This window comes from Scyliorhinus canicula, chromosome 9 (assembly GCF_902713615.1).
Source record: "Scyliorhinus canicula chromosome 9, sScyCan1.1, whole genome shotgun sequence".
Taxonomy (NCBI): domain Eukaryota; kingdom Metazoa; phylum Chordata; class Chondrichthyes; order Carcharhiniformes; family Scyliorhinidae; genus Scyliorhinus; species Scyliorhinus canicula.
This window is the reverse complement of record NC_052154.1, coordinates 131,789,413-131,806,598: the sequence shown is the minus strand read 5'-3', so window position 1 is coordinate 131,806,598 and position 17,186 is coordinate 131,789,413. Positions and strand designations below refer to the sequence as shown.

General features: G+C 49.9%; 1 protein-coding gene across 1 annotated transcript in view; it reads right to left on the bottom strand.

Moving 5' to 3' along the window:
- Positions 1-17,186, bottom strand: part of LOC119971700 (cleavage and polyadenylation specificity factor subunit 6-like) — a 70,215-nt gene that overhangs the window by 26,462 nt on the left and 26,567 nt on the right. The window contains exon 4 of the mRNA XM_038807608.1: positions 15,390-15,535. Within this exon, the coding sequence (XP_038663536.1) occupies positions 15,390-15,535 (146 nt within the window). The remainder of the gene's footprint in view (positions 1-15,389; positions 15,536-17,186) is intronic.

Below are 17,186 nucleotides of genomic sequence, written 5' to 3'. Positions count from 1 at the left end.
CCAAAGATGTGCGGGTTAGGTGGATTGGCCATGCTAAATTGCCCGTAGTGTACTAATAAAAAGTAAGGTTAAGGGGGGGTTGTTGGGTTACGGGTATAGGGTGGATACGTGGGTTTGAGTAGGGTGATCATGGCTCGGCACAACATTGAGGGTTGAAGGGCCTGTTCTGTGCTGTACTGTTCTATGTTCTATATGTACCAAAAAACCCAATAAAAACATTGAAAATCAAACAATCCATGTCCTCAGTTAAAACTTTCGATTTAATAACGCGGATTTTATACTGAACCGATTTCTGATTTTAATATTGAAAGGGTACAGTCACCTTTCGCACACCATTTAAAGTCACAGGAAAATACAGATACTTATTAAAGTCTAGGAGAAATGTGACTTGCTTTGTAATATCCAGAAAGTCACAGGTACAGAATCTGGTTTCAACATATTTTCTTACTTCAGTTCAATTTAATTGTTCTACTTTTTTTCCAAAACGTGATTCAATTTTCCCTCACTATAATTCCAAAAGAGGGAATAACTAGTCTTCTTCCTTCATCGGTTTCCTTTGCCTCTTCTACTCTTACATCACTTTCCTTTCTAATTTGTCTGCCTTCTTTGTGGAGATTTGCGATACTAATGAAAGTTTGATTTTTGTTAATGTTCAAAACCGAGGCTGAAATTTTAGCTCACTCAAAACCCAACAACTTGCATGGTTGAAATCAAGGTTTAAGTGTTTAAACCAGAAAATAGCTAGTCAGGAATTCTGATTCTATTGGAAGTGCAGACTTTACAAAACCATACTGATAATGGTATGACGATCCTCTCAACCTGGCTGCATATCCCAAGTGACTGAGCTTTTTAATCAACCTGCTTTAATTTGTTTCAGCAGCTGCACCCTCCTTTAGAACATAGAACATTACAGCGCAGTACGGGCCCTTCAGCCCTCGATGTTGCGCCGACAATTTCTTTCACCAATCATTCAGTCTTCCTTAAGTTATGAGCAGAGGAACAATATATAACCCTAGTCACTATAAGCATATAAAAACTCAGCACAATTTGTTGCATTTTATTTTGTAAAATAAATTTAAAGTACCCAATTCTTTTATTTCCAATTAAGGGGCAATTTAGCGTGGCCAATTCACCTACCCTGCACATCTTTGGGTTGTGGGGATGAGACCCACGCAGACATGGGGAAAATGTGCGAACTCCACACCGACAGTGACCCAGGGCCAGGATTGAACCCAGATCCTTGGCACTGTGAGGCAACAGTGCTAACCACTGCACTACAGTGCGACCCATTTGTTGCATTTCATTGAATGAAATTTTATGGTCAGCTTTCCGATGTCTACACACCAATTTAAAACAAACCAATACAAAACAAACCAATATACTAACTCACCCATTTAAAAAAAACATTAAACTTGGTTTACATTAACTCACCCAATCACACACCTGTAAGATAAATTAAGTTCTTGGAAGTACCCTCTCCCTCTCCAATCTTGAATGCCATTTTGCAAGCGTATTTTCATATCTATTATTAAGCATCCGGTCTGACCAAGGCTTTAATATTGCTTGCATATCTGGTGAGCCTTCCAACACATTTTTGTACTCCTGGGCAAGTTACAAGAAAAAACTTCCAATGTGATAGGCAATCCCTCACTCATCTCTAGCCTCTAATCTGCCTGTTTATCTTATTGATAGTACATTCGAAAATTAAATACAGGAGGTGGACGAGGGTGTAAGTTTTGAGGAAGCTATTGAAAATGGATCAAGATGTAGCAAGATAAAGAGATTAACAATTCCAGAGCAACGGCATAATAGATGAAGGCTGTGCCACACAGTATGAAGCAAAGGGCAATGGGTGGCAAAGAGCTGAAGAAAGCAGAGGTAGGGTGCAGCAATACAATGAAAGGATTTGTAAATGAGGACAAGCATTTTGTGAATATACTAAAGATGGAATGGAAATGGAAATCACTTGGAGAAAGTTGGTAGATAAACAAGGCAATATATTTCCTAATACAGTACATAATAGAATATGGGCATGGAAGCCAGCATTAGGGAAACAAAGCCAGGAAATGATAAAGACATTGGATGAGCATTTCGACAATGGTGAGAAATGAGGTGGGAACAGAAGGTGATGCTATGGTGTGGGTGGAACGAATCATTCTGGGTGCTGGATCAGATGTATGGGTTTGAAGTTCAACCCAGAGTAAAAGAGGACACTGAAAAGTCCTTTGGTAGATTCAATCTGAGAAAACATTGGGATGGGAGAAGGAATTGAAGGCATTGATCCAATGTTTCTGTTGGGAGCCAAACAGGATGCTTACTCAAAACGCTTTGGCTTATCCGTGATGCAATGTTGTCAGATAGCACCGCAACAATCATGGAAGCATTTGTGATGGTGAAGAGATAAGACTGCGTATTGTTGGTGCATACAGGGAAATTGATTTGATGTTTAAGGTAAGAGCAGTGGAAGTCTAGACTCCTGTCACGTTCTATCTGATTTCTCATCTCTAATTTTATTTTGAATACCTACATCATGAGCCTTTAACATCGTTGCTGAAACAGTTCATCTCAGCCAAGGCAGCAAAAGGGTTGTAATACTTCTGGGATAGTGAAGGGATAATTGAGCCAGGGCTCTACACCATGTCACGATCTAGCGACTCTTGTTTGAAAGTGCATGCTCAGCTGTTAGGACAGGTTCAGGTTCAGATCTGATGCCCTCATAATCAAATGGTTGGTAGGTATGCAGGGCTTGTGCAACATCCAAGAGAACTTAATTCATACAAAAACTGTCAGTATATTTGGAATTGGACCCCAGCATAACTCCGTGCCTTTATGAGAAAGGCAGGAAAATAATCATTTTTGAATCCATGTCAGCACAAAAAAATATTTCATGAGACCAAAATCTCCTACTTATACAAAACAAAATTGGAGAACGCCTTGATTTAAATGCTGATTATTGTGCCCCAAAAAGATGGGTTGTGCAAATGTAAGTAGAAAAGTATACAGATTTGCAAGCCCAATGATTTCCATCAAATTTGGCTATGGTACCCAGGGGACAATAGTGATACCCATTTATCAATTCTGCTCTCCACCAAAGTCAGATTCATATGTTACAGGTCACTTTCATTCAAAAGTGCAGACATCCACTGAACTTTTATATCTCTGGTAACATGATGTTGGATTACTGAGGAGGATAAAAGATAGACATGTTTGGCATACAACCTTCCTTCTGTTTATGGTTTATTCATTTTTGAAGCAGGTTACTCAATGGTTGCAAAAGTAACACACCAAGTGGTATTGTAGAGAAAAGTTCCAAGTTCAATTGCAGATTTGGTCTTGGCTGATTTAGCGCAACAATTGAAACATTGGGGAATTAGTGTCTCTGATAATCACAATCCAGTGAAGCCTGCCACATGTGCATATGTGGTAATCAGCTGAGGGCATAGTTAGGCTCAGTGCGATGCTTTCCAGACACCCAATGTCTTGGGTCCACAATAGGATCCAATTTGTTCCCAAGGTCATCAAACATCTGTTCATATATAATGATGATGTGGAGATGCCGGTGTTGGACTGGGGTTAGCACAGTAAGAAGTCTTACAACACCAGGTTAAAGTCCAACATGTTTGTTTCAAACACTAGCTTTTGGAGCACTGCTCCTTCCTCAGGTGAATGAATATATAATAAGTCTGTATTTGAACAGGTGCAGTAGCATAATGATTGCATTAGTGTGTCCAGTGGCTTGAACAAATGATCTGGAGACAAGAGTTCAAACTCTAAGACAGCTGAAGGAATTTAAATTCAGTTAATTAAATAAATCTGAAATGGTGACCACAAAACTACCCCATTGCCATAAAAACCCATCTGCTTCACTTATCTTTCCTTTAGGGAAGGAAATCTGCAGTCCTTCCCGAACTGACCTGAGATTTCAGACCCACAGCAAGGTAATTGGCTCTTAACTGCCCTCTGAAATAGTCCAGCAAGCCATTTATTATACCAAACTGCTATAAAAAGCTACCGTCACAGACTTCAGTGGATCAAGAACGCAGCTCACTACCACATTCTTGAGGGCAATTAGGAATGGGCAATGAATGCTGGACATGTGAGCGACACTACTTATTAAAATATTGCATGTTATTTCTGTTGTTGTAAAGTGTCCTGCAATGGTACAACTATTCTTTGGGAGGCTGTCAGTATCATTGGAAAGTGAGGGCAAGGGTTTCAGATTTATCTGAATTTGTAGGCAATTCCCCATTCAAGGTGATAAAGTCACTGGACTAGTAATCCAGAGGTCCAGGCTAATGCTCTGGGGAAATGGATTCAAATTTCACCATGGTAATTGGCAAAAACTAAATTCAACTAATAAATCTGGAATATAAAGCGAGTCAATAACGGTAACCACGCCAATATTGATTGTGGTAAAAACTCATTTGGTTCACTCATGTCATTTACGGAAGGAAATCTGCGATCCTTACCCTGTCTGGCCTATATGTGACTCCAGACCCACAGCAATGTGGTTGACTCTTAACTGAAGGGCAATTAGGGATGGGTGACAAATGCTGGCTTTATCAGTGACACCCACATTTCATGAAAGAATTTAATAAAAAGATTTGAAAACCTATGTCTAGGCTTGTTATGGGACAGTCACTTGGATGAGATACCATTGAATTTAGTCATTGTAAGTGGGTTCCTTCAGTTTAAGGCAGTGGAAAACACAAAGCACTAAAACCAACAAAAGCCAATTTTTCTCACAATAACCAACTATCAGAATGGTAGGTTTTTGAAGAGCCCCTTTTAACTGTATGGATTCTGTGTTTATGTAGTTTGGAACATACTTTTTTTTTCTTTTTTTAAAATAAATTTAGAGTACACAATTATTTTTTTCCCAATTAAGGGGCAATTTAGCATGGCCAATCCACCTAACCTGCACATTTTTTTGGGTTGTGGGGGGTGAAACCCATGTAAACACGGGGAGAATGTGCAAACTCCACACGGACAGTGACCCAGGGCCGGGATTCGAACCCGGATCCTCAGCACCACAGTCCCAATGCTAACCACTGTGCCACCGCGCTGCCCTTAGTTTGGAACATTCTTGAGTCACAAACACTCTGTTCCATTTACAAGTTTACAAATTGTTCCTTCCCCACGCCTACTCCTTAATTTAACTGCTGCCATAGATAGTTCAAAATCAAGCTACTAGAATGAAATTGGGCCTTACTGGTTCAAGATTTCAAATCAGATAGTGTTATAATAATGGCGATGCAATTCAACCAAATCATATCGACCAGAATTCATCAAAATCTGTTTGAGTCAGCTGATCTCATGGGCTGCAATTAAGATACAGAGAATCATAGTGCCCTGTTCCAGACATGTTAACCCTGAATACTGACACGAAGAATGAACCAGTTAGTAGGATTGCCGGTGCCCACAGAAACTTATCCCCCAAATATGGTCACTTCAGAGAGGAGACTGGAGGGTAAGAGAGAAGACGGGGGGAAAGGAAGTAGGAAGGGGAGATGGGAAGCGTACGGAGGGAAGGTGGGGAACGTAGAGAAGGAAGATGGGGAATGTAGAGAGGGAAGACGGGGATCGTAGAGAGGAAAGATGGAGAACGTAGAGAGGAAAGATGGGGATTGTAGAGTGGGAAAGTGGGGAACGTTGAGAGGAGATGAGGTTAATGTAAGGAAGTGATGGGGCATCGTGGTGGGGGAGAAGAAGGGAAACGCGGGAGGAGAACGCGTGGGCGGAACGCTAGGGGGTAGAGATTGCAGGGGTGGATTGGGGAACGCGGGGGTCGGAGGAGGAGGCGGGTGTTGGCGGAGGAGGAGGCGGGAGTTGGCGGAGGAGGAGGATGCGGGAGTTGGCGGAGGAGGGGGCGGGAGTTGGCGGAGGAGGAGGCGGGAGTTGGCGGAGGAGGGCGCGGGAGTTGGCGGAGGAGGGCGCGGGAGTTGGCGGAGGAGGGCGCGGGAGTTGGCGGAGGAGGGCGCGGGAGTTGGCGGAGGAGGGCGCGGGAGTTGGCGGAGGAGGACGCGGGAGTTGGCGGAGGAGGAGGTGGAGTTGGCGGAGAAGGAGTAGGCGGAGGAGGGCGCGGGAGTTGGCAGAGGAGGGCTCGGGAGTTGGCGGAGGAGGGCGCGGGAGTTGGCGGAGGGCGGCATTGGAGTTGGCGGCGTTGGAGTTGGCGGAGCGGGAGTTGGCGGAGGAGGACGCGGGGGTTGGCAGAAGACGCGGGGGTTGGCGGAAGAAGACGCGGGAGTTGGCGGAGGAGGACGCGGAAGTTGGCGGAGGAGGACACGGGTTGGCGGAGGAGGACGCGGGGGTTGGCGGAGGAGGACGCTGGGGTTGGCGGAGGAGGACGCTGGGGTTGGCGGAGGAGGACGCTGGGGTTGGCGGAGGAGGACGCTGGGGTTGGCGGAGGAGGACGCTGGGGTTGGCGGAGGAGGACGCTGGGATTGGCGGAGGAAGACGCGGGGGTTGGCGGAGGAGGACGCGGGGTTTGGCGGAGGAGGACGCGGGGTTTGGCGGAGGAGGACGCTGGGGTTGGGGGAGGAGGACGCTGGGGTTGGCGGAGGACGACGCTGGGGTTGGCGGAGGAGGACGCTGGGGTTGGCGGAGGAGGACGCTGGGGTTGGCGGAGGAGGACGCTGGGGTTGGCGGAGGAGGACGCAAGGGTTAGCGGAGGAGGACGCTGGGGTTGGCGGAGGAGGACGCGGAAGTTGGCGGAGGGCACGGGGGTTGGCGGAGGAGGACGCGGGGGTTGGCGGAGGAGGACGCGGGGGTTGGCGGAGGAGGACGCGGAAGTTGGCGGAGGGCACGGGGGTTGGCGGAGGAGGACGCGGGGGTTGGCGGAGGAGGACGCGGGGGTTGGCGGAGGAGGACGCGGGGGTTGGCGGAGGAGGACGCGGGGGTTGGCGGAGGAGGACGCGGGGGTTGGCGGAGGAGGACGCGGGGGTTGGCGGAGGAGGACGCGGAAGTTGGCGGAGGGCACGGGGGTTGGCGGAGGACGCGGGGGTTGGCGGAGGAGGACGCGGGGGTTGGCGGAGGAGGACGCGGGGGTTGGCGGAGGAGGACGCGGGGGTTGGCGGAGGAGGACGCGGGGGTTGGCGGAGGAGGACGCGGGGGTTGGCGGAGGAGGACGCGGGGGTTGGCGGAGGAGGACGCGGGGGTTGGCGGAGGAGGACGCGGGGGATGGCGGAGGAGGACGCGGGGGTTGGCGGAGGAGGACGCGGGGGTTGGCGGAGGAGGACGCGGGGGTTGGCGGAGGAGGACGCGGGGGTTGGCGGAGGAGGACGCGGGGGTTGGCGGAGGAGGACGCGGGGGTTGGCGGAGGAGGACGCGGGGGTTGGCGGAGGAGGACGCGGGGGTTGGCGGAGGAGGACGCGGGGGTTGGCGGAGGAGGACGCGGGGGTTGGCGGAGGAGGACGCGGGGGTTGGCGGAGGAGGACGCGGGGGTTGGCGGAGGAGGACGCGGGGTTTGGCGGAGGAGGACGCGGGGTTTGGCGGAGGAGGACGCTGGGGTTGGGGGAGGAGGACGCTGGGGTTGGGGGAGGAGGACGCTGGGGTTGGCGGAGGAGGACGCTGGGGTTGGCGGAGGAGGACGCTGGGGTTGGCGGAGGAGGACGCTGGGGTTGGCGGAGGAGGACGCTGGGGTTGGCGGAGGAGGACGCAAGGGTTAGCGGAGGAGGACGCTGGGGTTGGCGGAGGAGGACGCGGAAGTTGGCGGAGGGCACGGGGGTTGGCGGAGGAGGACGCGGGGGTTGGCGGAGGAGGACGCGGGGGTTGGCGGAGGAGGACGCGGAAGTTGGCGGAGGGCACGGGGGTTGGCGGAGGACGACGCGGGGGTTGGCGGAGGAGGACGCGGGGGTTGGCGGAGGAGGACGCGGGGGTTGGCGGAGGAGGACGCGGGGGTTGGCGGAGGAGGACGCGGGGGTTGGCGGAGGAGGACGCGGAAGTTGGCGGAGGAGGACGCGGAAGTTGGCGGAGGGCACGGGGGTTGGCGGAGGACGCGGGGGTTGGCGGAGGAGGACGCGGGGGTTGGCGGAGGAGGACGCGGGGGTTGGCGGAGGAGGACGCGGGGGTTGGCGGAGGAGGACGCGGGGTTGGCGGAGGAGGACGCGGGGGTTGGCGGAGGAGGACGCGGGGGTTGGCGGAGGAGGACGCGGGGGTTGGCGGAGGAGGACGCGGGGGTTGGCGGAGGAGGACGCGGGGGTTGGCGGAGGAGGACGCGGGGGTTGGCGGAGGAGGACGCGGGGGTTGGCGGAGGAGGACGCGGGGGTTGGCGGAGGAGGACGCGGGGGTTGGCGGAGGAGGACGCGGGGGTTGGCGGAGGAGGACGCGGGGGTTGGCGGAGGAGGACGCGGGGGTTGGCGGAGGAGGACGCGGGGGTTGGCGGAGGAGGACGCGGGGGTTGGCGGAGGAGGACGCGGGGGTTGGCGGAGGAGGACGCGGGGGTTGGCGGAGGAGGACGCGGGGTTGGCGGAGGAGGACGCTGGGGTTGGCGGAGGAGGACGCAGGGGTTGGCGGAGGAGGACGCAGGGGTTGGCGGAGGAGGACGCGGGGGTTGGCTGAAGAAGACGCGGGAGTTGGCGGAGGAGGACGTGGGGTTGGCGGAGGAGGACGCGGGGGTTTGCGGAGGAGGACGCTGGGGTTGGCGGAGGAGGATGCGGGAGTTGGCGGAGGAGGACGCGGGAGTTGGCGGAGAAGGACACTGGGATTGGCGGAGGACAACACTGGGGTTGGCGGAGGAGGACGCGGGAGTTGGTGGAGGAGGACACTGGGGTTGGCGGAGGACGACACTGGGGTTGGCAGAGGAGGACACTGGGGTTGGCGGAGGACGCTGGGGTTGGAGGAGGAGGACGCTGGGGTCGGCGGAGGAGGGCGTGGGAGTTGGCGGAGGACGCGGGAGTTGGCGGAGGAGGATGCGGGGGTTGGCGGAGGGTGACGCTGGGGTTGGCGCAGGAGAATGCAGGGGTTATGGAAGAGAACACGGGGGTTGGCGGAGGAAATCACGTGGGTTGGCGGAGGACAATGCCAGATTTGAGAGAGAACCTGGAGGGAAGGGTGGAGGGAAAAGCACAAAGGGAGGAGGGAAAAGCAGGAAAGGGAGGAGGGAAAAGCAGGAACAGGTGGAGGGGAAGTCAGGAAAGGGAGGAGGGGGAGGTAGGAAAGGGAGGAGGGGAACACGGAGGGGAGGAGGGGAACACGGAGAGGAGGAGGGGAACACGGAGGGGAGGAGGGGAACACGGAGGGGAGGAGGGGAACACGGAGGGGAGGAGGGGAACACGGAGGGGAGGAGGGGAACACGGAGGGGAGGAGGGGAACACGGAGGGGAGGAGGGGAACACGGAGGGGAGGAGGGGAACACGGAGGGGAGGAGGGGAACACGGAGGGGAGGAGGGGAACACGGAGGGGAGGAGGGGAACACGGAGGGGAGGAGGGGAACACGGAGGGGAGGAGGGGAACACGGAGGGGAGGAGGGGAACACGGAGGGGAGGAGGGGAACACGGAGGGGAGGAGGGGAACACGGAGGGGAGGTGGGGAACACGGAGGGGAGGAGGGGAACACGGAGGGGAGGAGGGGAACACGGAGGGGAGGAGGGGAACACGGAGGGGAGGAGGGGAACACGGAGGGGAGGAGGGGAACACGGAGGGGAGGAGGGGAACACGGAGGGGAGGAGGGGAACACGGAGGGGAGGAGGGGAACACGGAGGGGAGGAGGGGAACACGGAGGGGAGGAGGGGAACACGGAGGGGAGGAGGGGAACACGGAGGGGAGGAGGGGAACACGGAGGGGAGGAGGGGAACACGGAGGGGAGGAGGGGAACACGGAGGGGAGGAGGGGAACACGGAGGGGAGGAGGGGAACACGGAGGGGAGGAGGGGAACACGGAGGGGAGGAGGGGAACACGGAGGGGAGGAGGGGAACACGGAGGGGAGGAGGGGAACACAGAGGGGAGGAGGGGAACACAGAGGGGAGGAGGGGAACACAGAGGGGAGGAGGGGAACACAGAGGGGAGGAGGGGAACACAAAGGGGAGGAGCGGAACACAGAGGGGAGGAGCGGAACACAGAGGGGAGGAGCGGAACACAGAGGGGAGGAGCGGAACACAGAGGGGAGGAGCGGAACACAGAGGGGAGGAGCGGAACACAGAGGGGAGGAGCGGAACACAGAGGGGAGGAGCGGAACACAGAGGGGAGGAGCGGAACACAGAGGGGAGGAGCGGAACACAGAGGGGAGGAGCGGAACACAGAGGGGAGGAGCGGAACACAGAGGGGAGGAGGGGAACACAGAGGGGAGGAGGGGAACACAGAGGGGAGGAGGGGAACACAGAGGGGAGGAGGGGAACACAGAGGGGAGGAGGGGAACACAGAGGGGAGGAGGGGAACACAGGGAGGGGAACGCAAGGAGGGGAGGAGGAGAATGCAGGGAGGGGAGAAGGGAAATGCCGGGAGGGAAAGAGGGGAACGCAAGGAGGGGAACGCAGGGAGTGGAGGGGAACGCAGGGAGTGGAGGGCAACGCAGGGAGGGGAGAAGGGCAACGCAGGGAGGGGAGAAGGGCAACGCAGGGAGGGGAGAAGGGCAACGCAGGGAGGGGAGAAGGGCAACGCAGGGAGGGGAGAAGGGCAACGCAGGGAGGGACGGAGTAGAGCGCATGTGTAGTGGAGAATTAAGAAAGGTGGGAAGTGCAAAGTCGAGGTGGGAAATTAGGGAGGGGAAGGCAGGAGGCACGTGGCAGAAAGGAGGGGGATTAGGGTTGGGAGACCATAAGATGTTGGAGCAGGTGCAGGCCATTCGGGTCATCAAGTCTGCTCCACTTTCCCACCTTAACCCCAAAGCCTTTGAATAATCAGTACTCATCTATCTATCTCAGCCTTGAATCTACTTAATGATTCAGCCTCTACTGCCCTCTGCAGTAAAGAATTTCACAGATTCCCTACACTCGGAGAGAAGAAATTCCTCATCTCCATCTTAAATGGGGTTCCCTGACTCTGAGGTTGTCCCCTCTGGTCCTCCCACAATGGGAAAGCATCTCTCAGCATCTACCGTGTCAAGCCCCCTGAGAATCCTATTTGTCTCAATGAGATTGCTTCTCATTTTTATAAACTCCAATGAGTACAGGTCCAACCTACTCAACCTCTTCCCTCTCCATACCCGAGATCAACTGAGTTAACCTACTCTGGACTGACTCCAATGCCAGTATATCTTTCCTTACGGAAGGGGTCTAAAACTGTTCACAGTATTCCACGTGTAGTCTAACTAGTGCCTTGTGTAGTTTCAGCAAGACTTACCAATATTTATACTCCATCCCTTTTACAATAAAGGCCAAAATTTAATTTGCCTTCCTTATGACCCTAACTTGCATGCCAGCTTTTGTGATTTATGCACCAAGACCCATAAATCCCTCGATGCTGCAGTTTTCTGCAGTCTTTCTCCATTTAAATAATATTCAGCTCCGTTATTATTCAACTCCTCTCTTCTTCCTCTTGAAATACATAACTTCATATTTTCCTGCAGTTTATTTCATCTGCCAGTTTTTGGCCACTCACAACCAGTCTATATCCTTCTGTAAACTCCATGCGCCACCCTCACCACTTGCCTTTCCACCTATTTTTGTGTCATCTACAAACTTGGCAATCGTACATTCACTTCTGTTGTCCACAAGTCGTTCGTATATAAATAATTGTGGCCCCAGCACTGATCCTTGTGGCATTCCACAAGTTACAGGTTGCCATCCTGAAAGCCCTCTTATCCCAACTCTGCCTCCTGTAAGTTTGCCAATCCTATAACCATGGCAATATACTACCCCTAACACAATGGGCTCTTGTCTTATTTAGTGGCCTTTGGTGTGGTTCCTTATCAAACGCTTTTTGGAAATCCAAGTATATTACATCCACTGGTTTCCCTTTATATATCCTGATCGTTACCACCTTAAAATAATTTGAATAAATGTGTCAGGCATGATTTCCCCTTCATGAAGCCATGATGATTTTGCTCGATTGTATTATATATTGCTAAATGCCCTGCTATTACATCGCGGAAAGTAGGGAGGGAAGAAGTAGTGGGATAAGTGGAGATTAAGGAAGAAGGGGCAAAATACGAATAGGGGGGGGCAAAGTAGATGGGGAAAGTAGAAAAGAAGGAATAAGGTGAAGTGTCGGGGGAAAAGGGGAACATATGAAGGAGTAAATAGGTAAGCAGGGGCTAATGGTTGAAGCAGGGAAGAACAAGGGTGAGGAGGCAGCAGAGAAGAGTGTGGAGCAGGGAGGAAGAGGTAGGACAGGCAGGAGGAGAGGGAAGCAGGCAGGAGGAGGGAACAAGAAGCAGTGGAAAGCAGATAACGGCAAGTGGGGCAGGGGTTAGAAGGTGGTGGGGAGAGGAGGCTGTCAGGTGGGAGGAGGTATGAATGGGATCAGAAGGAATTGGGGTGTTTGGACAAAAAAAATAATCAGGCAGGCTGAGTAGGGTAGGAGACAAACAGCATAGGTGATCTCGTTGTTTGGGGGGGGGGAGAGAAGAGAAGAAATAGGGTTGGGGAAGCAGGGTAAGAATTGGATAGGGGGATTTAGTGAAAGAACCAGGAAGTGCAGGGTTGTTTGGAGTAGAGGGGGATGGTCTAGGAATAAAGGGATGGTTGGTTTTGTTTGGGGACACATTAAAAGCTGGGTTTGAGAAGGGGAATGTCCTAGTGGTGTGGGAGCAGCATGAGGAGGGAGTGGAGGGCTCTGCGTGGGGGCAGGAGGAGAGGCAACAGGAGGGCCTGGCTGGGACGAGGCGGGGTGCATGGGGATTGGGCAGGGCCAACCCCGAATGGGGTATGGAGCATGGGTGGGGCAGGGATGACCCAGTAGAAAGTATAGTGAACCGAGACAACCTGGACAGGAGGAGGTGGGACCAAGGTGCGGTGGGCAGTAGGATGGAAGGATGGACGAAGCTACAGCAAGATAAAAACAGAGGGGACAGGGGAATAGAAAGTGATAAACAAAGTAAGAAGGCAGTGAAGGGCAGAATGGGGTTATAAATAAATGGCTGGTGGACAAGTCTATTATTCCATTTCAATTACACGCAGGCAGTGACAGATAAGAAAATATCAGCAGTACAAGCAGACAGGTAAGCAATCTCCCAGTTCAGATTATTTCCAGGAGGAGGACCAAAGGAATATTCAACCCCAGTAAAATGGATCCAAACGGATCCCCACTCAGGCCACCTTCTGCTGGTTGACACACCGAAAGCAGTAAATTCTCTCAATGACGGGACATGCTGGGGTCTCATTCCCAACATCAAAAAATTTTAAACTTCTGCTTGTTTTGTCAGCCGACAATTGTGTCTTAAGCCCTTCTGATATTAAAATGTCTGAGGTACACGATGCAGATTTTTTTTTTTTTAAATGAAAGTTTCACTGATAATTTTTTAACCAGCTGTATGTCATGGTTTTTCAACTTACCAGAAATTCCTGAATCTCAGATGGAAAGTTTCAAAGTAATATCAAAGAGGGTGTCTTTATGACATTTGTGTATCATCAGGCCCCATTATAAATTGGTGTGATCAACGTATTTTATTTTAAAGATACAATAGTTATCACACACGGGTACAAACACAGTCTAAAAGATAAGTACGTTATTGGTGCTTGGGGGTGGGGGGAAATACTAATATTTGTTCAGTACTCCAAAACTGACAGAGACTGAGCCTGACAGTGTGAGGGAGCTGAATTAACACAATTATAAATCTCATCAGTACTTTCGCCTAAAGTAACTTTCTAACGGTGACTGGGGCAAGCAAGGGGCAACTGCAGACTGAACTTCTTATACAATTACTTCAGTGAGAAACTGGACAAAGGCTCATGTTACAGAACACCACAAAGGTTGAAGTGGGAATCAGGAAATAGCAGTTAAATACTGTCAAATTTGGGTTTTAAAAACCTGTAAACTTTTGACAAAGGAAAGACCAAAGGAGGTGAAAAGTTCCATGTTTTGGAAGTACCAAGAAAGAATGAGTTGGAACTGAAGATCACAAAACAACCTTAAATTAGACACAATAAAGATGCAGTGAGGGGGTGTATACAGAATAGAAGGTGGCAGCTTAGTGGAGCAAAAGGGAAATTGCTAATTTAGTCTCCTCACACCGTTAGATCCAGTAACTCTTTCTAACCAATTTTCAAATGTCAACAGCACTCGCCATTACAAAAATTTACAGAAAAGTAATCAAAATTAGCATGATTTATGAATAAGGGGGATCCAATTTGGATTCTGCCCCCTGAAGGGATTATATTTACAAAGTGGGATTGTCTTTTAAAGTGCGTTAAGAAAGCTAATCCTGCAAGCATTAGGAGTGTGGCAGACACTGAAGTGGAGTAGACAAATAACGCCATTGGACTGATAAGCAGTTCTGAAGTCAGCGGGTTGATTCACAGAAATGTAAAGTCAGCATGTTTTGTAGTGGTACAAAAGATGTTTCTGGCCGATTGGGAAGAACATACCCCTAAACCCTTGATGGGGTAACGAGAAATGATGCAGGTTATACAAGAGGTCACGCAATCAGTTTGAAGTTTCAACAATTGTCATAATGAAGTGCTTTGTTTCCCTTCCCCTCAAACGCACATCACAGATAGATCGCATTGTGCAGTGAATTGCACAAAAACAAGGTTTTATTGCAACACAACATGCAGGAGAGTGTGGACTCTGGGGAACACTGATGGCAATGGGCAACATGGTCACATCACAACAATAAACTCTTGAAAAAATATATGATATTACGCACTGTTCCAACCATCATATTTCCAATAAGATCCATTTTAAAACATATTTACAGTTCACAAATATGAAAATAGAAACATTTGTCATATTAAACCACTGGAGGGGGAGGCAGTGTAAACAATAGAGAGTACAAGAATTAATACCCCCAATCATTTTCTCTCTGAACATAAATTGTCAGCCCAATTGTGCAATATACTCCACAAGTGAAGTACTTCACTTAACCTATCAGGTAGCATTCACACTTTCTGTATCCAGTGCTGCTATTTATTGGAAACAAGTTTTCTCAAAAGAATTTGACCGTATATAAATTAGCTAACAGCCGTTTCAGAATAATGTTTTCCTGCCTCAGTAAAACTTAATATGACAAAGGTGTGGAGCTGAATTTAGTATCCATTCAACTAGTTCAATTCACCTAACGACAATACTTCCATTTAATTTTGCATTTGCTGGAATAACTAAATGGAAACATATTGTGCCACATAAAGCCAGTGTTAGCAACTGGCTTACTGTCATGTGACCAGAGTAATTCCTGAGATAACTGGGTATGAAATAGTTTTCCACCATTTACAGGTATTACTCTGGCTCATAAACATACAGGTCTGCAAAGAGGTTAATGAAGATCTAATGTAGTGTAGAATTTCCAAAGATTTACTTTTCTTGGATTGCGCTTCAAACTGGTTGAGATTCTGTTTGTTGTAAGGCATGACCTCTGGTCTCTGTCCATGAAGTTCTCTTTGTGGAAGTTGCTCTATGAGTCGTCGAACGGAACTTTCAGAGCCCAGATATACTTCAGCAAACCTGGTAGTAAGTAGAGGAAAACAAAAGATAAAAATCTCTATTATTCATCACAGTGCAGCAATACAGCAAACAATAATTTCCCGTTTTCTCCCCATTTCTCCTAAAGGCCCATCTCTTACTAGCTACCGTTCCGTCGGTTCCAACATCTTTCTCTTATCTTAGCACAACGTCCTTTCTTCATGTACAAGCCCAAACAACGGATGTAACCTTGGAGATGAATTTAATTTGGTTTTGACAAAACATCCACATATATGCACTTTCTAGCTGATGGTGCTGGATAGTGATCAAGAGTTGTAACCACACTGATTTTCCCTTCCTTCATGTACCTCTGAACTACAACCCCAGCTGACATCAGTCAATCCACCAAAGAAAACAGATCAAGGACAAAGCAGAGAGTGAATCTAGGACCTTCCCAGTCTGAATGTCTTTCAATCATAGCATGTGCTATCTTTACCCACTGAACTTTTACATATTCATCAAGTGCTCATGTAATGATAGGGAGGGAAAATAAAAAAATAGAAAATGTTCCTGCTTCTGACTGCAATCCAATGAGGTGTTGGTGGAAAGTGTACAAAGACAGGATTCAAGCTTGCTGTGGTGTGCAAATATTTTTTCCCTTCCTCACAGCACTATAGCTCAACTTACACTGATGGCCTGCAGCAGTTAAAGAAGGCAACTCACCACTACCTTCTCAAGGGCAATTAGGGTCCAGTTAATTTCCACTGATGTTTATCTCTATTCACAGAAAGATGTGCCGGACTCTAGGTACTTTAATGTTACGCCTGATTTCATCATGAACAAACATTTTTTTTAATATATAAAATTTAGAGTACCCAATTCATTTTTTCCAATTAAGGAGCAATTTAGCATGGCCAATCCACCTAGCTTTCATATCTTTGGGTTGTGGGGGCGAAACCCAGGCAAACACGAGGATAATGTGCAAATTTCACACGGACAGTGACCCAGAACCGGGATAGAACCTGAGACCTCGGTGCCGTGAGGCAGCAGTGCTAACCTCTGCGCCACCGTGCTGCCCTGATTATGAACAAACGTAACAAGAGAACAAACAACAGCATAATAACTTTAGACCATATGGTCCGTCGAGTCTGCTTTGCATTCAATATGATCCTTGCTGTCCTGGCTTCTACTCCACTTTGCTACCCACTCTCCATATCGCAATGTGTTTCAGTTATTACAAGTTCCCAATCAAGGGAACAACACAAAATAGTTTGTATGAAGTGTTTACAATAGTTTGCATCTTAAATTCATATATGACCAAAAGAAAGCATGGTGTACTCTACACCCATTTCATTCACTTTTTGCTGTAGCGCTCATTTTCATGATACACTTTAGACAGTGTTCCATGTACCAGGCCACCGCTCCATCCTCACCAGGTTTTTCAACTCTGCGGGCATCACAACTCGAGTCCAATTCTGTCTTCTAGATTGCAGAACTCTTCTATTGTCCTGGCAGAGATTAGCTAACTGAACATAGTTCAGGCCTTGACCCTAGGATCTTCTTATATGCATGACTTGGTACTCCCAACTGGTGATACAGTTATCGACTCAAGCACTCAGGACTTCCATTTTCTCAACTTTCCACAGTGGAAACATCAATTCTTCAGTTTTCTTCACAGAATCTGTCTGGCCTG